The 20578-nt window shown below is 40.0% G+C and overlaps 1 protein-coding gene across 2 annotated transcripts in view; it reads left to right on the top strand.

The window, feature by feature from the left end:
• The window catches only part of tle2b (TLE family member 2, transcriptional corepressor b), a 100632-nt gene that overhangs the window by 60851 nt on the left and 19203 nt on the right, over positions 1-20578 (top strand). The window contains exons 5-8 of one of the 2 annotated variants that reach the window (XM_042481359.1): positions 8563-8625; positions 12453-12527; positions 14842-15022; positions 17187-17203. In XM_042481359.1, coding sequence (XP_042337293.1) covers positions 8563-8625; positions 12453-12527; positions 14842-15022; positions 17187-17203 — 336 coding nt within the window. The remainder of the gene's footprint in view (positions 1-8562; positions 8626-12452; positions 12528-14841; positions 15023-17186; positions 17204-20578) is intronic. The other variant, XM_042481365.1, reaches the window with a different exon arrangement.

Raw genomic sequence — 20578 nt, forward strand, 5'->3', positions numbered from 1 at the left:
GCAAGAGGACACGGAGAGCGGACGAGAGAGAGAGAGATACTGTGGAAGTGGAAAAATGAGCCAGCAGAATAGAAAGAGAAGAAGGCTGATTGCACGGAGAGAAAGAGGAAAGAAAAGAGGAGGAGGTTGGGGGGGCTGAAAGAGAGGAAACAGGAATGGCTGTTTTCATTGAACGGCTCTGTGCCTGCAACCCCAATCAGTGGGTGATTAGTGCGTCATTGGCTACAAATATTTACCTTAAACTGTTCACAGAGGGGAGAGCAGCCCAATTAGAAAGCAGGGGACAGAGATAAGCTCCAGGATTGTGTTTGTGTTGTGTGATATGTACACACCCTCTGACTCTTGGAAATAAATTAGGGTATTCTGCAGCCACATGTACATGCAGTGAAAAGACACTGAGGCACTGCAACATGCAATATGACTGTGTCCAAAATCACTTCATGGCATGTACACTGCTTTTTGATAAATGAATACCAGAATCCAGTGCTTTGTGTTAGATAAGAGTTACTTGACACAGCACTTGTTATTGATGATTCAAAAAAATTCATTCTGTTAGTATCTAAAATCTCAATGAACTACTCATCAAATGGTGAAGTATTGACTGTGTAGCTGCAGTTAAGGATTATTTAAGTTTTTCTTGATTAATCAATTAATTGTTTGATCTAAAAATGCAATTAAATATTGGGGATGGGAATTGTTGAGATTCTAATAATACCAGTGACATTTTTGATTCTGTTTATTGATCTGATTCATTATTGATTCCCTTTTTGACTCCTGGTCAGTTATCGGTGTGGACGCAGGTTTCTGGCAAGAGACGCTGCTCAGTTGTGGAACTCGTGTAGAGTGTCACATACAGTACATGGCATTTTAGATACTTTAGGCCATGTGGCTTAGAAGTTTCAGTGTATTTCCAGTGTCCAACCATACTTGAAATGATCATTTTACAGAAACAACAGAGTCATTGTTGTTATCTTGAAATGAGGCAAAGTTTTAGACTGTTTTTTTCTCTCTGCAGTTACTCCCTCTTGTTGCAATTTTTCAGCAGCCTAAACACATGAGTTTAATATCATTGTTGCAACATGCAACTTTCAAATCATTTTGAACACAGCTCATGACTGCGAACTATTGAGGTCAAAAATTTATTGTACCAGTATAATATATATATATATATATATATGTTGTACCAGTAATAGGAAGTGTAAAGGACAGAGCCTTGCCGCTCTTTCTGTCATCACAAAACCATTTTGTATAACCGTCTTTCTCTCAAGGTAAAGTTGACAAGGCATGCATACTTTTTTTGTCAACATTGTGCATCACATTCTCTCAGTGTCACACATTCACTGTGAAGTTGCCAGTTACAGATTGAGTCCTCTGCAGTTGGAGGTTAAGTGCTTTGCTTAACCGTTGCTCATTCTGTCTCCTGAGCTACTTCCAAGGATTCAAACCAGCAACTATTACAGTAACCCAGAGAGAGGTGACTTAGGAATAAAAAATAGAAATAAAATAGGAGCTGGGAGAGATGGCACAGATTTTTTTGTTGAGAGCAATTAGAGTGAGTAAAGGAGTGGGGTATCACTCTCTCTCTCTCACACACACACACAAACACACAAACACACAAACACACACACACACACACACATGCCCCCTCCATAAAGCTGGCTCGCTCAGCCGTAGTGGGACTCAGAGGCTGGCACAGCTGGCAGTGCCCGAGCACACTGGGCACCATCTCCCTCCTCCCGTGCCAATCTCAACCCACGCTCGTCACATTCAAATTCACCGAGCTTTATTGGCAAGATGAACGCGGCCACTGTTGCTTGCTTGCCATCATGCTGGGAGACCAAATACAATGCTGATCTTTCACAGGGACGTGTCTCCCCCGATGTTCCAGTTCAAGTTCACTGTAGTGTCACAAACGTGTGCATGGAAAAACATCAGCTTGTCTTCTGTTAGTTCATCTTTACTTTTGAGCTTGTGCACATTTCTACCCTTGATCAGAATGCGTTACATATAAACCTCCATATATCACTTTATACCTCTTACAAGCCTGCCAATATGCTGCAGTTACACAACGCAGGACGCCTTGTCATTCCAAGCATTTGAAAGAAAATAGCTCGGGGGCAGATCTTACTCTAAAAGGACCCCCTCCCTCTAAAACAAGCTTTGTCTTTGTCAGAACAGTCAGACGCTGGCTCATTATTGAGAGAAAATTCCACGTGCAGAACCGCTGTTACACCGTCAGTCTGTGATGGCTTATTTTGTGAGCGAGTGTTATTATTTTCTTCTCCAGTGTACCCACCGCCTCATCAACCCACCTATCTCGTCTATTTCTACTTCAGTTAGTCATTTTCTACATTTCCTCGAATGCCTTTTGACAGCCTTCAGAGAACAGGCAGGAACGTGTTGCGTTTGCGCTGTGGGTTAAACATGTGGGTGGAGAGAGAGAGCAGCAGCAAATAGCGATAGTGATTGCAAAGTAAGTGCAGGGGAATGATTTTTTTCCAGTCAAGAAAAAACCTGAATTATGCCTCATACACAAAGTATGCTTTTCCCTGCATTGCATTCTGGTCTAATGAGTCATGTGGTGGTGTAGAAATTGTTTCCTTGTCCTCTGATAGATTTTTTTCCTGATTGACAGTTGAATGCAGGTGCAAAATGTTTGGCCAAAGAAGAATTTATTGCTGTGCCACATATATGACCTTAACTTTGTGTGTTTAAACTTTCATGATGATGAACTCTTGGAGGTTTCTCAACACAATGTCATACTTTCTACGGCCGGCCAGTTTTTGCAGAAATGATTAAATTAAAAAAACAAACAACAACATAACAACAGCTGGAAAACTAAGTACCCATTTCTTATGCACAAACTCCAACCTGCTGCAACTTCCTGCATTAAAGCCATTTTCTTTGTTTAGTTCCCTGCAATTCAGATACTCCTCTTGTGTTTTCCCTTGATATTTCCTGGGTTTTTTTGCATCCATTTATTTGTGCGTTTGAGAACACACAGCATACTCTCTCTCTCTCTCTCACACACACACACACACACACACTCTCTCTCTCTCTCAAAACACAAGCTGAGTTCTCATTGCTCCGACACACACTAGCTGTCTCTAGCTGTGCTTCCTCTTACTTGTTGGCATCACCATCTACGGTGCAGATATTTTAAAGGAATTACACTTTTTCAGTGCTTTTAAATTCTTGTTAATACATTTTAAAAAATTTTTGACTATTTATTTGATGTGAAATGTTAATTTCCATGTTCTTGTGAAATATACTCATCATAAACCTCATGGGTCTCAAGACCCATCTTACTTTATCTTTATCTTACGGTTGACCTAGTAGGTAGAAAATAGTAACTAAAGCACAGTACACAGTACAGTGTTCAGAGTTGAAATGTGAAGAAAAGACAGTTATACTCAAGCACAAAACAAGACAGCAGTCATTTCAGTCACATAAAACTGTTAGTCTTCTAGACCCTTGTGTGCTTTCATTGGCTCGCTGTGTAATATTGGGCCCATGCCAGGCAAATTGATCAAGTTGTGAGAGAAATATTTTTTCTATGTTTTGTAAGGATCACATCCAATGTAAGTTTCAGTTTTCTGACGATACCTGGTGCTTGCAAGTTCATCAAATCATTTTACAATGTATACAGTCAAATTCCTCTATTTTGCAATTCATGCAGTATATAGATTTATCACTTCCTGCCCTTTGTGTGAATTTTACATAATTGCAAGCAAACCATTCAGCATCATGTGATTACACCTGTAACCAGACCAAATCGCTGCTCATATGCAGGATGTTGAAATCTGCTCAACTTCCTTCTGCTGACAAGTTGCAGAGATCTCATCTCTGTGACTGTGGTGTTTGTTGCTCGTCTCTACGTGATCATTTAAAAAGAATCAATGCAGTTTGTCTGCATGTGGTTGCTTCTGTTTTAGTTAGTCCTCATAGAAAGGTTATACCAAATATGTTCAATTGGTATAATAAAGGTTAGATATTGGATTTGTGTGTTATATTGATGTGTGTGTGTGTGTGTGTGTGTGTGTGTGTGTGTGTGTGTTACCTTTTCACACATTTCAGGTTGTATTAATCTGCAGCAACAAGGCACTGTGATCATATAAATATTTTCCTGGTTGTGGTTATTGTCCTGATCTTGATCTGACGCAATGACAAGCCTGAGCACACTGCCACTGTGTGTGTGTGTGTGCGTGTGTGTGTGTGTGTCTCAGATAGGCTAATATGCACCACAGCCTCTGGAACAGGCTGTCCTTGTCCTACGGTGTCTTCGTCTTCTTCGTTTTCTCCTCTCCTCAGACCTTACTCCCAATTTCCATTCCTCCACATATTTGTCTATTATAGAGGATAATTTAGGACGTTTTTGTCTTTGAAATGAAAAGCATTTATGTACTTCTTTGTCCCTCACCTATTTTTCTCTGTTTCACTTAAAGCCTCTCTTTCTCTGTCTCTCTCTCTGTCCCCATGCCAGTTGGCAGTGTATCTGCCCTCAGGTGTTTATTGACCAGCCCCCTCTCTTCCTTTGTATCTACCCATCCATTCATCCCTCCATCCGTTCATCCCTCCATCCGGCCTGTCTTTGCCAGTACTCCCTGGTGGCTGTGCTTTGGCAGGGCTGTGGAACGAGACTGTGCCGTGTTGTTTCTGACACCTGGCCCGGCTCAGACTGCCTCAGCCCAGCTCACTTTCACTATATTGTAAACCCATCGGCTGACTGGCATCTTGCATTCATCACACCATCCACGGCCTCTCAGCCAGAACATGGAGTTGGTCAGATGCTGTTGTGTTGCAGAAGTTAATCAACAACATTGTACTTGGGCTGTATTTTTATGTATTTCTGTAACTTACAAGCTTATTTTTCAACCTAAAACTGTATGCCAAAATCATTCATCAATTCATTAAAATTAAAGATAAAATCTGTCACTTGGAGATCCATAAATCACAGAACTTGTTAGAGTACATTTATTTTGTCCCTGGATAGTAAAATGCAATGCAAAATGGCTGATGGTTCTTCCTTTCAAACAAAATAGAGCTAATCATTATTTTTTTAAAAAAATAATAAAATAAATAAAAATAATTTAAAAAATTAAAATTTTACTTTTCTTCTGCTCTAAATGCTTTTAATAAATTCACATTGTTTATCAAAAATAATGTTTATTTCTACTGCAACACTGATTCAATAACAATTCTGTGACTGATTCTTTCAATCCAAGTTACTGTCACCTTTTCAGAAAACAGTCAATAAAAGCAGCTTCATAAACCAGCCATGTTCAGGTGTCTGCTGATCTGTCTGGTGTGATTCATGGTCCAGCATCAGACCTGTCAGGTTGATTTTTATCTTGGACAGGCCATCTGAATAGATCTGTGACCTGATGACAACCTTTTTTTGTAGCTCTCAGGAGTTGCTGAGATATAACTGATCGAAGGAAAGTTGACTCAGCATAGATTATGCCGTATATGTAAGTTAATTAAAGGAAAAGTGTGTAATGAATACCCAAAGATTTAATATTTGTCCTCGGAATCAAATAATTTACGCCAAAGGTTAGTGGTCAGCGGTAAATATTCCCCTTTTTTCTGTGTTGAAAGATTGCACAAGTTGCAGTTCATGCAAAAAAAAGTCAGTTCATCCTGGAAATCTCTCAGATTGGGCAATTTGCTGATTATGCTGAATTGTTAGCAGATTGTGATGTTTTTTGACAGATAAGAGAACCTTTCCCAATTCCAAAACCTGACAAAGCAAAGCATGGTTAGCTCTTATAGTGCTGGGTAGAAAAATTATGATACCAGTACTAATTCCAGTACCCTTATTAGTGTGATATCGATACCAATTCAGTACTTTTACTAGTACTTTTTTCCTACTTTATTTGATATCCATCAATTCAACACATTATCATCCCAACCCATCAAATATTGCCACTTTGTCAGCGGACCTACACGTCAAAATATGACTTTAGAGGTACCCCCCTGTCTGGTTTTAGGGAAAGTGTTTCAATTGTCACTTGTTATATGTGTTGTTTCTATTCAAAATACACTCAGTTTTCACAGAAAGTGTTAAGTTTCTTGTTGTCACATGCATACTGTCTTTTTGAAAATAAATTTAGGACACTACTACAACTTTTAAACACTTTGCTTTTTTGTTTACTTTATTAGGTTTAGGCAACAAATGTCTGTGGTTAGGTTTAGAAAAAGCATCATGGTTTGTCCTAAAATAAGTACAATTGTTTGTCTGATCCATCCACCACCCATCCCACCCTCCCTATATGGACTTTCTTGCTCTTCACATTACAGTAGTTGCTGGTGGCATTACAAACTGCCACCGCCTGGTGCGAACCATACTGCTGCAAAGAGTGCCTCTGTAAGTTAGTGTCTGACACTGATGTCCACTGATAAAGCGGTGGTATATTACAAGTTGGTTTGTTGCCCGCTGTGCCAACAACTTCTGTGGCCCCGTGTGTATCATGCTGCTGCGAAAGGTGCCTCTCTGTCTTGGTGTCTGACAGTAAAAACACTGACTAAATAACGCTATTCAATGCATTGGGGATGAGAAGGGGCTGAGCATTCAGTTGCTTTAAGTGCCACTAGTCGCTATAGGCATATAGTGTAGCCATACTTTTGACTGTTTTTGTGGCATTATGGCATGCTGAATTGCCAACTTATCAAATCCACTGCACTTGGCTTCACCACAGCACAGTTGTAGCTACTGTGGTAGTGGGCAAATCACGTTGCATTAAATCAAAAAATGCTCGTATTTTTGTCTAGAGTTTGGTACAAACAGTATGGAATGCAGGCATCGTTGGATTGGAAAAGGTTTCGATACTACTTGGATTCTTTTAGTTGATAAGGTATCAGTGCCGATACCCAACACTATGCAGGCTCCCACCTTGTGTCTTATTTTATTTCCAGTTTTAATTTAGCAGCAAAGGTAGAAGAAATAGAAAGCAAATAAGGGGATTTAGTCAAATCAAGCAGGTAAACATACAGTTTGCTTTAAAAGAAAAAACAATCTGCAGAATACCCAGCAGTAAGAAATATTGTAAAAAGTCACTCTCTGTCATATCTGTTCCTCTCTCTCGCCATCACTTTCCTCTTCATGGTCGGCATATACGCACTATACATGCACATCTTTCCCAATACACTGAGGAGCTCAGGCACAACCACCCACACACACACACTCTCACACACACTTTCACACACACATGCTTACGTTGACACATGTATCATGTGATAAGACTGTGTCTGTCCTTGGAACAGAGTTGTGTGTCTGGTGATAGCCAGTTTATGAAGTCATGAAGAGACTTGCTGCAACTGACAGGCCGGCTGATGGTTTGTGTGTGTGTGTGTGTGTGTGTGTGTGTGTGTGTGTGTGTGTGTTTGTGCGCACGAGCCTTTGCATGATGGTGTATACAGCCCTGTCAGTCATTGCATTGCCCTCATCACCTCTTTGCTGTCTTTCTCTCTTCTTCTCCAGCATCTCGAGTGCCAGAAACATGCATTAGTGAGAAGAGAGGGATACAGAGAGAGAAAGCAAAACGGATAGAGGGAGGAAAAATAAAAATAAAAAGTGGCTGTGGTAATGCGTGACAGCAAAGTCACAAAGAAAAAAGAGAAGCGAGCGACTGATGTTAGCAGAAGAAAAAGGGCAGCTGGGAGGAATGAGGGAGGATAAATTAAAACAGAGAGAAAGGGAATAATATAGAAAAATAGAAAGATGGGAGAAAACGAGACAAAGCGAGCAAGAGAGGGGGAGTGGGGGGAGGAAGAGGATGAATAGGGTAATAATGGCTCAGTGTGAGAGCTGTTGTAGAAAAAGAGAGAACGGCTGAGTGAAGAAGAGAACAAAATGAGGCTGAGGGCACTCAGACAGATAGAATTAGACACACCGCAGAGGTTCAGTGTGTGTGCGTGCGAGTGTGTGTGTGAGTGAGAGAGAGAGACACACAGGGAGAGTGTGTGCTTATGTTTTTATGTGTCCGTGTGTGCAGGCAGCTGTATTCTGCGGATGGTTACTAGGTTTGCCACGTGTGCCTGTGTTGTCTATGTGTGTGTGAGGGGTAAGAAGGAGCATTTTTATAGTTTTTACGAGTTTTAGGAAATAGACAAATGTAATAGCACTCACTGGATAGCTGACTGTGACAGGTGGAGAGCTTTGGAAAGAAATTCTTAGAGGTTTTCCGCTTTTTGTGTGTTTGTTCGCTCATTATGTTTGCTTCTGAGGAGGAGAGAGATGGAGGAAGAGTGAGTGAGGCCGAGCTAAATGAGAGTGTGATGGTGCTAAAAAGACCAAAGGATGATTGGAGCTCTAATGCTGCCTCCATCCTTCTACCTCTGCTGCTCACTCGCACATTTGTCTTCTCTCCGTCTCATAGAGTTGTCACTGATGGAGCTCCTTGCTCGTTAGAAAGATGTTTTAATGCAGCAAAGGCTTAATGTGCTGTAAAGGTGTATCATATGCTGTGTTCATTGTGTACTTATTATCGCACTGTATGCGGCGTGATCATATATCCTTTTCTCTCTCCTTCTGTCTCTCGTCTCTCTCTCTTTCCATCCCAGGCGGAGATTGTCAAGCGTCTCAGTGCCATCTGCGCTCAGATCATCCCTTTCCTCTCTCAAGAGGTAAGTGTCACCACTGCCAGGCACACTTACAGATAAACACAAAATATGCACACACATAATCAGGAGACAATTGTTCGCACCCCAGGCCTGTATTTTATTTTCTTTGCATTCAGATAATTATTAGATAAGAATAATAATGGATAAAATTGCATGCTGTGCAAAGTATAGATTCAGAATTTCTTCCTATATTGACAAAAAACATTGACTTTAATTTGTGTATGTAAGTTGAATAAAGTAAACGAAAACAGAGATATTGCCATTTATTGCAACAGAGTGCTGCAACAAATATTGCAGGTTAAGTTGATTCAACGTTATGATCCATTTGATGCTTTAGACTGGCATTTCCTCCATTTCACAAGCTTCCTCAATAAATCATTCTCTGTGAATGAAACGCAAATCAATCAATAAATCTACTGATATCTCATCAAACAGCACTTAATTAGCTATATCGTCATTTAAGCTGTAGTTGTCAACTTTTATAAAAAAAAGTTTGTCATATTTGCTGAAACTGTCACTTTGGTCACAGAGCATTTAATAAGACAGATAATCTGTGGGAAACAAAACATGTCCCTCTGCCTTCCCTAAGTGCTTTTAATGGCATTACCCTATGTAAACAAAAACAACCAATCAGAGCTGAGGAGTCTCTAACGCAGCTGTTGTCAGTCATGACATGTCAGTCACTTTTTGTGAATGGTGGTCAAACTGTCAAAATTAGCAGCGTTGACCAGAATGGAACCATGATTCTGTTACCTTATTGCCTGTTTTGCACCTACAATGTTTTATAGAAACATATTTTAGTGCACCGTCTAGATGTAAGATGAAGAATGTGAGCCGGCTGCCATGTTTTGAAACACTCAGGCCCAAAACTCTGCCCACCATTTGACAAACGTTCTCATTTTACAGCTAATCGATACCAAAATACGGTTCTGCCAACATTGAGGAGAGAAATAGGCAATGCAGTAACAGAATCTTGATTTATATTTGATCACCGGTGCCCAGATTGGCTGCAGTTCACAAGCAGGAATTAACGCTTTAGACACTCCTGGGCTCTGATTGGTTGTTTTCAGTGCGCAGTCATAGATCCTAGCAAATGCCATTAGTGGTAGTAGAAAACGAGGAAGTACATGATTTTTTTCATAGATTATCTGTCTCGTGCTTCTTTCACAATAGTGACAGTTTCAACAAATATGACAGTTATTTTCTTAAAAGTTACCAACAAGTTAAAAAAAATAATAAACATATATTAAACAAATGTCCACAAGTATCTGTGTCACTGGAAACAATACAGAACTACTTACAATGGCATTACAGCCAACTTTAAATGATTTCATTAAGAAGGCTCTCTGGCCTTAAGAGTAATATTAAATTGTATTGTTTGCAGAACATTTAGATCCCATTATCTTTAAATTAAATACAGCTACATGTTGCGTTGTGCCTTTTTATCATTCAACAACATTATCACTGTTTCTGTGTGTGCTTTGCCTCCATTCATTGCTTTGTATAGCTTTATTTTTAATAAAGATTTTTTGTCTGTTTAATACCACTTGAGTAAAAGGAGCATGGATACTGAAGTTAAATATAATGTTGTATTGTTGCTCTGACTGTCTGTACGCTGGCTATAAGTGTTAGAGTGTGTAGATCGGAGTACAAACCTGCAGACACAAATCTTTTTGTCTGAGAGTGTGAGTGTGCACTGATGAGTATGCTCCCTGGAGACAGGAAGGTCACAGCTCTGTCAGTTTGATCAATATTGACACTGTGTGTCTGCTGTGTGCGTTTGTGCGTGTGTGAGATAGTGTATGTGAGTGAGTGTATGTGTGTGCAAGCACTGTTGCACACATGCATATTTGCCTTTGTATGACTGATTACACTGGGATTTTGTGTCAACAGAACTGAGATTTTAGTTAGTGTGGCTTTGAGCACATGTGTGTTTAAGTGTGTGTGTGTGTGTATGTGCGTGTGTACAGTATGTGTGTTTCTGTGTGTGACTTTTCTGTCAGTGTTTGAGTTGTGTGACTGCATGATTGCCCAATCCAGACCTTTATATTTATACACAGTACAATAGGGGTGTAACGATCCATCGATCCATTAAATGAGCATCGATCACGTAACATCGGTGCAAAGTGTAAACATTGATCCATATCCACACCCTATAAGATTGTGCTTATTTTGTCATTTACCCCTGATTTTGTGTTCATTTCTTTTTCTTTTTGGTTTTAGTCAAAAATAATAATAAATAAAACCAGTTAAACACAAAAAAGATGGAAGATTTGTGGCTGTAGAAAAAGAAAAACATGTCGATCTTATTGATTAATTAGCCTACGGATGAATAATTAATAGCCCAATTTAATCATAAACGAAATACATATGAGATAGATAAGATTTGAAGTGTTTAACGTTGCAGTGCTGTTGTTAATTATGATTGACTTTCTGTCTATTTAATGTAAAATGACTTTATTAGGAGCATTAAATTCTCCTGCTGGACAGAATTCAGACGCAGAAGCAGCAGATGCGGTCAATGTAACGTTTTAGTAAAGTTAAACACGATCACAAGTCTGTTTTAATTTGAAAATTGACCGGATGCAGTGTTGTTGACTTCCTGCCTGGTACGATCTGCTCTTGTGCGGCTTGATGCCGTTTCTGTACGTATCCGGAAAAAATAGTCTAGGCGCGTATTTCACGAAGCGGCAAGCTGCTGCTTGACGATGGCGAGCAGCCGAGAGAAAGATGATGAGGAAAACGGTGTTTACTCGGGAATAAATCATCAGTGTGGAAATGTCTTGATTTCGGAGAAATTGCGAGTCAACAGACATCACACGTCATCTGTAAACAAAAACGGTATGCAGGAAACAACATGTACCTGCCGGGCCACTTCACTGACTTCTTGCTAACTTTACGTTAGCTACTCTGTTTCAACAATGTTGATTGAAAAACAGTATATAGACTGAAAATCATATGTTCTGTCGGGAGATGGAGAGACTTAGACCAGCAGTGAGTAAGTCAAGGCATTAATAATAGTAAATTGGTTAACTTGTGAGTGGAGGAAAAGTTCGCTAGCCGCTAAGCTAATTGCATTGTAAAATGACATAGGCTTCTGCTAATGACGTTAGCGTGCTGTTTATATGGGGGAGTGTGATCTATAAAAGACAGTTGTTTTGTTTATGATCCTTGACAGTTATTATTGAGTTTTATACTTTAGTGAAAAGATGTTGTTGTTAATCGACGTTTTGAGGATGCTGGGAGAAGTTTGTCTTCAAGTCAGATAGCCCTGACGTTTTAGGAAAAAAGATCATGGTTTGAATTAAAATTAAAACATTTTAATCCAGAAAGTGTTAAAACAGAATGAACCCGTTTTATTGTTTTAAATTATGCATATGTTGTTTTTATCTTTTATGGCCAAAAGCAAAGACAGGGGTGGCAGCCCGCTCTGTAACTGACTGGGATAATGAGCAGATAATATAGGCTCATATCTTTTGCAGACCCCTAAATCGAATCGAAATTGATATTGGCAAATATGGTATTGTTGTCCAAAGTATTAACATAATATCATGTCATGATGAAACCAGTGATTTACACCCCTACTGTACAAGCAGAGTTTGGCTGTTTTAGCACCTTTTCTCAAGTTTGGGTCTTTAATGGTTTTACTGTGTGATTACTGACTGCTCATGTAATATACATTATCTCTATAGACTGTATTTATAAATATCTACAATGGTATTTTTATCCTTACTCTTTTATATGGCATTGTATGTGTGCATTTATATACTATTTGTGTGTGTGTGTGTGTGTGTGTGTGTGTGTGTGTGTGTGTATGTGTGTATTTGTAGCACCAACAACAGGTGGTCCAAGCAGTGGAGAGGGCCAAGCAGGTCACCATGGCTGAACTCAACGCCATAATCGGGGTGAGTCATCTCCATTCATCTTGACAACACACACACACACACACACACACTTGCACATATACACACAACAACTGAAGATGTTGCCACCAGTCTGACTGATGAATGAATGTCTGTTGATTAAATTATTTCATCACACTGCAAAAAGAAACTATTTATTTCAGATTAAAAAAAGTGATTGTCTGGGCTGCCAAAGATTTTCAAGTTGACTGAATTAAAAAAATTAAATTACAAAAACAAAATCTCAATATTTTAATTCAGTCAACTTAATATTTTAAGGCAGCCACTAATATCTTAAAATGAGAACAGTTTATTTTTTACAGTGCATTGGCTTATAAAAATGGAAAATGTGATCGTCAGATTGGTGATGCATTATTGTAAACTTTGCTCAAGGTGTTGAATTAACAGGGCTAGTTGACAATTTCAAAGTTGTCTGTTTTTATGAAACTTGGCCTTTTAGTGTATTATTTTTAATGCAGCCATGTCTTAAGCATATTACATTGTATATTGGCATATTGAACCTGATTGCAGGGTGTGTCTCTGTTTTGTATTGCTCAATGAATTAGTTGTAGCAGCAGTAACTGCAATGTTGCATCCTGTTTTATTCAACACTGCTGCCAATTTAATATTAAGATGTAATGAATTTCTGCTCCTACTAACAGAGCTTGGCAGCAGCAATTTTAAAGCTCCCAGATGACGGAAGTTTACACGATAAACTATTAGTATGAAAAAATATATTATTGTTTTGGAGCAACCAGTCTAACTTGCCAAATAACACGGGTAAACATGGAAGCTTTTGCTCAGTGTCTTACGCAAGGGCTCTCTTCTAAAAAAAAAAATGTCGAAGAAGAGATAGAAATTGCCGATTATTGTCAGATCAGTTAGCTCTATTATAAGTTATTCTTGTTTACTGTCAACTTTTTTTTACAGAAAGGGTGTGGTGTGTTAGAACTCAGTGTTAAGGTTTCTCTCTAAACAACAAACATGTCATAGTAAATTGAATTTTTGGTCCTTTTGCAAAACTCTTAACAAAATACATACCTTAACTACACCAACAGCATTTGGCAGGCTTAAAAAAACCCTGCACTTAATCTAACAGCGCATAATCACCTGACCAAGGCCAACATATTATTATACACATGCTTTTCTGCACATGTATGTCTTTACACGCACACACACACACACACACACACACACAGTGATGCTCCTGAGTGCCCTCACAGACGGGGCTTTCCAGAGCTTGTCAGAGCACTGATCACATTACTGTCTACTTAAAGCCCTTTGTTCCTCCCAGCACTACAAACACTGCCGTCTCTGAGGTGTGTGCCTGTGTGAGTGTATGTGTGTCGAACACACCGGCTTGACAAAACAACACACGGCAACACATCATAATGCTCCCCTCAGGATAATAGCCTTTCTTTATCTGTGGCTGCTCTTTTGCTCTCTTTACTCTCTCCATCCTCCATCATCCTCTTTTTCTGCTTTGTCTGTCTGTTCATTTTCTTTCTGGGGTTTCTCAACTCCCTTTTTATAATCTTTTATCATTCTCTTCCTCCTACTATGGCCTTGTCCTCATTTCTCCTCTCCAATTGTCTTTGGTTATGTCTTATCTTTTGCTCTCTCTCCACTGCACACTTTCCCTCCCTCTTCCTGTGCTCATTTACCCTCTCCCTCTATCTTCTCCCTCCTGTTCGTCTAATTCTCCTTCACTTTTCACTGCCTGCACCATGATTTCCCTCTGTTCCTCCCCATCATTTACTCTCCCACTCAAACATTTTCTTCCCTCTCTTTTTCCCCCCCCCCCCCTGTGTTTTCCCTCGGCCTCTTTCTCAATCCTCCTCCTCCTGCCTTTCCTTCATTACAAATCCCATTCATCCCCTCACTCTTTTCACTGTCTCTCCTTCTTTCTTTCACTCTCCATCTCCTCCTTCCTTCACTTTTTGTGTGTATCCTGAGCATTTAATTTCCTTCTCCCCATCTTTCCTCTACCTCTCTCTCGTCCTTGGTGTCCATCTTTCCCACCTCTTAATCCACTAATCTCTTTAACATCCTATCTTTCCTCATCTTATTTTCCTCTCTCGCTGCTGAGCTCTCCATGTGGATTTCATTTCATTCACCTTCTCCTTTTCTCCTATCCTCCCCTTTTACAAGCACACTTCCTCTAACTTTACATTCCCTTTTATTTTTTGCGCTTTCTGATGCTTATTTTCTTCCTATTTCTTCTTTATCCTTGTTTTTTCTAACCAACCACCACCTTGTATGACACCATCCCTCCCGACCCCTCCCTCCCCGCTCCCTCCTTTCCCTGTGGCCACAGCAGCAGCAGCTCCAGCACCTGTCTCATCATGCCCCTGGCATTCCTCTGACGCCACACCCATCGGGCCTTTCCCTAGGGGCGGGGGGCTCAGGGCTTCTTGCGCTGACTGGAGCGCTAGGGGTCTCGGCCCATCTTGCCTCCAAAGATGAGCGCAATCACCTTGATCCCGAACATCTCAGAGGTAAAAAACCATAGACTGTTTTATTTGCGATTTTGTCTTGAAAGCTGTTGTCTTTAAGAGCCAAATTCAGCAGAAGCAGCAGGGAGTTGGACTCTGATATTTAAACACTCCAGCTGACTAATCAAATTAGATTCATGACAACAAATAATGCACTCATAAAATTAATTATTTGTTGTTCCTTGTTTCTGTGAATATAAACTATATCATCGTACCTAATCGTTCCACTTACAGTCAGTTGAAGTCTGCTTTCAGAAAAAGACAGTCAATTCAATTCCGTTCATTTTTAATTCAATTTATTTGTTACATTAAGTCATAAAGTATGATTTCAATAAAATGTTGTAGTCAAGTCATGGTTTGAAGACCCAGAGCCGCATCTTACACACTCATCGCAACTGTTGTTAGTTTCAGACAAATGCAGTAGTTCTAACGGCCGGTGCCCACTTTGTGTAAGTAGCAAATGTACTTGCGCCAATAGATATGTTTGTCTTAAAATGAGGTGTGGTCGGGTGCACTGTTGGTGTATTGCTATTTTGAGGCAGTAGAAGGCGATTGATCTACAAAAACCTGGTCTAAAGTCAGAATTGTGGACTATTTTACTGTTATTCATAAGAACCAAGTCAAGTCCATTTTTATTTATATAGTGCCAAATCATAACTAAAGTTGTCTCAGGACACTTTCTATATACAGCAGATCTAGACCATTACTTAATTTACAGAGACCCAACAATTCAAATTCCCACCAAATCATGTATTATTTCTTGCTACTCCAGTTTGCCCAGTCTGTAATGTAGATAGCAGTGCGTGAGGTGCAGGCACACCTGGCTTTTAAAGTGAATGGGAGATGACACTTTGATTGTTTGAACTCATGTTACACCCAAAACACCTCTATGATTAATTATGGGACTTAATACAACCCCTTTGCTCTTTGTGCATTACTTTGCGTCCAAATTCTATTACATTAAGCAATGTGCTTTAGACCATGCGCTATACATTGTTCAAAAAGGGCCTCAAAAGTTACTTTAATTGATATCAGAGAAAGACTGTGGCATTTAAAGTAGCTTTTGCACAGGGCAGTTCAGGTTTTGTAAGTTAATGCAGAAGTTTTTGTAATGTATAATGTAGTAATGTATATCATATTTGGAATGAAAATCGGTGTACTTGCAGTTATTTCAGGTCAGTGTGCACAAAATGTTTCATCATTAAAAATCAATCACACTATTGAACATGTTGAGAAGATGTTTAGCAAGTTCAATACAAGTGAGCTGCAGTAGCAGAGTCTGGGAAATCATCCAGAATGAAACTGTCAGATCCACACATGCAAGAATAATCTTATTCCGAAAGAAAAAAGTTTGTATGACTGTGTGTACATTCATGTGTTTCAAGTGGCACAGATCTGCAGCGAGAGAAACTTTGACAACAGCTACAGAATAAAACTTAAGAATTTTTCAGATCAGATAAAATACTATACACCATATATGACTGGCAGCTTTGTGTAATTTGTACAGAAAGTCACCTTTTGGACTGAATTTGAACTCCCTCATTTAGATTGCCATCATAATATGGACAGACGTATTCAAGGCACTTGTGTAAATTCAGGAGAAACGCTTTCTCCCAATGAACTTTCATTCACCCCGATAGAATATCTTATCTTTGCGCTCTGTTTCAGGCACCGAGCCAAGAGAGACTTTCTCATGAATAAACTGAGAGCTAGAAAGAGATAAAAAAAAGAAGGAAGGAGTAAGAGTAGAAAGGGAGAGAGATAGAGAGATCAATGTGTTCATATTGGCGTGCTAAGCATCTGTGTGAGAGCTTATGCATGTCTGCAGCTGTGTGTGTTTCTGTTCTTACATACGAGAGGAAGAATGAGTGAAAAGATAGTGAGCGTTGAAAGAGGCAGCAGGGGAAGACAGCAAGCTTTGTCTGGTTGGAGAACAGAGAGAGGGGAAGATAGAGAGGCTGGAATCGGGCACAATAGCGGGTCTGTATCTTTATTAGAGAGGAGCAGTCGTAGTTCAGCCTAACCTTGGCCGACTGGGGGGACTGTTGTTATTATTATCAGGACTGACGTCAAACTTTCTCTCTTTTCCCCTTTTTACTTATCTCCCTCATTCTCTCTTTTCTCTCTACTCTGTTCTTTTTCCTTACCTTTCTCCACCCCATCCCAGAGGGAGCACCCAGCAGGGTGAGTAGTTGTGTATGTGTGTACAGTAAGTGTCTTGTCAGTGAGTGTGTGTACACCCACATTGCAGTGTGTCTGTGTCTGTGTGTGTGTGTTGTGCGTATGCATGTGCGTGCATGTGACAGTGATAAACTGAGGGAAATGGAGACACACTGCAAAGTGGCCTCTAAAAAAAGGCTGCGTAGTGCTGGAGCCCAGCCAGGAGCGGCACAATAGCTGCTCAGCGCTATCAACCTTGAGCTCCTCAAGGTTCTCTACATCACACCAGCATCTGAGCTCACAGCATTTTGCTGTTATCTGCAAGCGAGTACAAAGTGAGTGAACGGATGAACAAGCAACTGTTTGTTTATCAGCACCACAAATGTTCTGGTAATCTACAAGAATTACAGAACAAGTGAGAGGATTAAAAGCAAGTTAATGGCAACTGCTGCCCAAAAAACACGCCAGTCAGTGTCTGTAGAAATGAGCTCTTCCTTAAAAATCTGTACTTGAGTGTGCCATGCATCCATAGGCCCGTTAATGTCTGATGTAAAAAAACCACCAAATATCACACCACTGAGATCCATTTGAAATGATGTTTCCCAACAGAACCTGCTCTGTTGTATCGTTAGTTAATATTTGGTATAGACCTGCACAACCGCCAGTGCTGCAGGAGAGGGGGGAACGAAAGCAATTCAAATGAATCCTTTGTGTGCATTCTGTTAACTAGTGAAACCACTGTACCGCAAAACTGAACTCTTGTTCCTATGAATGAAAGAACAGCCTCAACAGGCCATGGCTGTTTTGTTTTAGCACTGTCACTTTAGAGACTGATTAATTTCCCCTGACCTATAGAAAATATGCTTCACACGCTACTAATGCACAGTGTCTTTCCATATTTTTTTTCCAAATGAAACCTGATTCTGTGCATTTGCACAGAAAACAAGGAAGCAGAAGTGATAGCCCATTTTTTCTTTTGCTGTCTTTTTACTAGTTTTGCATAGCCAGACCTTTAACCTGTGCTGAAAGGTCTTGAGATGTATATTTTCTTTAAAGGTCTAGTGTGCAAGATTTAGTGGTATCTAGCTGTGAAATTACAGATTGCTACTGACTATAATGTCTCCCATGTGCCAAGCATGTAAGAGAACTGCAGTGGCTAAAGCGAAAATGTGAATGGCCCTATCTAGAGCCAGTATTTGGTTTGTCTGTTGTTTGGACTTCGTGGAAGACAGCCTGCTCCATATCTATATATAAATAGCTCACTCTAAGGAAATGAAAACACAGTTTTTATTTTTAGGTGATCATAAACTAATAAAAACATAACTGATGATTTTTCTTTATTGTTTTTTCCAGTAGATGTCCATAAATTCTACACACTGGACCTTTAGACCACAGACCTAAAAATAATGGATGGTGACATTATTCACTGGTTTGTAGACTTCAGCATTCGGCTGTCGCCATCCTTGTTTTTTGGAACCAGAGGTGACCGTATTTGGGAAACAGGATGAAACTGTGGAGGAGTGAGGGTTTGATCTAACTCATACACTGGCAACACCTCGCAGACAGCCTGACATATTAAACTGGCACTGCCTTTAAATATGCATAACTTTAAGCCTTAATAAAATGTTAACAAGTAAATTCTATATTTTTTTTAGAAATCACTTCTTGTATAGTTTTCATGAATTCTGAAATTAGCTATAAAGACCACAACATGTTTATTTCTGCTGTAAACTTCAGTTTTTGGCACTTCTTACATTGGCTTTATTTTTTAGCCCAGGAAGCTACCACTTGCTTCAAACCAATCACATTCATCTTGGGTGGCACTAAGCCCAGGATGCAGCGATGTTGCCCTTGCAAAATAGTGTCAGGAGGAAACTTATTTTGGTAGAGAGGCAAATGACTAAATCCTAGCAAAAGACATTGCTACATAAAACATTAAAAGACATTTTAACATGTGGGTTTCTAGCTCAGTTCTTATTGTTTTACGCACAGTGCCAAAACAATGTATGGAGACATATCTATCTCTGAAAGACTACAACAAGGATTCTGAAAACAGTGACATGCAGGAAGCATGTCACTGTCTGAGACTGGTGGCAGGCTTTATATCCAGAGTCTACTTTCTGTCAGCCAGACTATCTTTCCTCTAACATGATTGTGTGTTCCCATCATACTGATTTATACATAAATGCAACTATTTAGAGGCGAGAACACACAAGAGGTCTTTTCACAGAATAGATTGCTTTAGTCAGTGTTCAATAATACAGAACGGGCTGTTTGAAGTTCAGATTCAGCAATCCATTAATTAGGTGTGAAGATGAGATGTAGCCAATCAGTGACTCAGGTTGCCTTAATTGACGGGTTCAAAGAAAAAAAAAATACATCTATCTTCAGAAAAATCAAATGAATGCAACATGCAGAACATGAAATGTACAGTGTTCATCCTGCCTCACAGGCTTTGCACATATTTTATGTCACTGTAGTTCAAAGTACCCGTTAATCGCGTGGAGAATTAATGCAGTGCAAATGGGCTGATTGAAATTCAGTGGACGTCTATGGCTCGTCCTGTTCTCTGTGGCTGCAGTTTGCTGTGCTCTATGGAAACCGTGTGAACACTCGCTTACTGTACTGGCTGCAATGGACAGCTGGCCTTCATCAGTGTAACTGTTGATAACGGGGGGGCTTGGGGTGGGGGAAGGGGGGGGTAGAGGGAGATGGAGAGTGAAATTGGAAAAGGAAAGAGAGAGACAGAAAGGAGTAAAGTTGATAACGGGGGGGGGGCTTGGGGTGGGGAAAAGGGGGGGAGGGGGGAAGGAGATAGATGGAGAGAAAGGAGAGTCCAAGTAAAACATGGTGGAATTGTAAAGGAAAAAGGAAAGAGAGAGACAGAAAGGAGGAAAAAAAGGAAGGAAATAGGGAGGAGAAAGGTTGTTAAAAAAAATAGCAGTAAGTCTTTGTTCTGGCTTTTTATTGCGAAATGAAAATGATTTAAGAGCGCTACTGACTTAACTTTCCCTCCCTCTCTCTCTATCCGCAATGAAACCCTTAGCATAATTTAATTGCTAAACACAATGCTGATTGTTAAGCACCAGGAAAATATCTCTCATATGAGTTGAGGTCTGTGCTGAACTTAGCCAAGCATTACACCGTTTGGAAAGGGAATGAGAGGAGGCCGGGGAGCGATGCATATCAATTGGCATTTGTCAGAGAGCCCCGCACCAGTAAAACATGTTGGAATTTTAAATGGAGGGGAAAAAAGGGACAGCGAGAGGAAGTCAGGGGAAGAGGGAAGAAGGCGGAGGAGGAGAAGAAGAAGAAGAAGAAAGAAAGAAGAGAGGGAAGTTTGTTGAGCTGCACTGAGGTCCATTGTGTGGTTTCTCCTCTCCTCTGTGCAGCACTCCT

This window comes from Plectropomus leopardus, chromosome 3, assembly GCF_008729295.1.
Source record: "Plectropomus leopardus isolate mb chromosome 3, YSFRI_Pleo_2.0, whole genome shotgun sequence".
NCBI lineage: Eukaryota > Metazoa > Chordata > Actinopteri > Perciformes > Serranidae > Plectropomus > Plectropomus leopardus.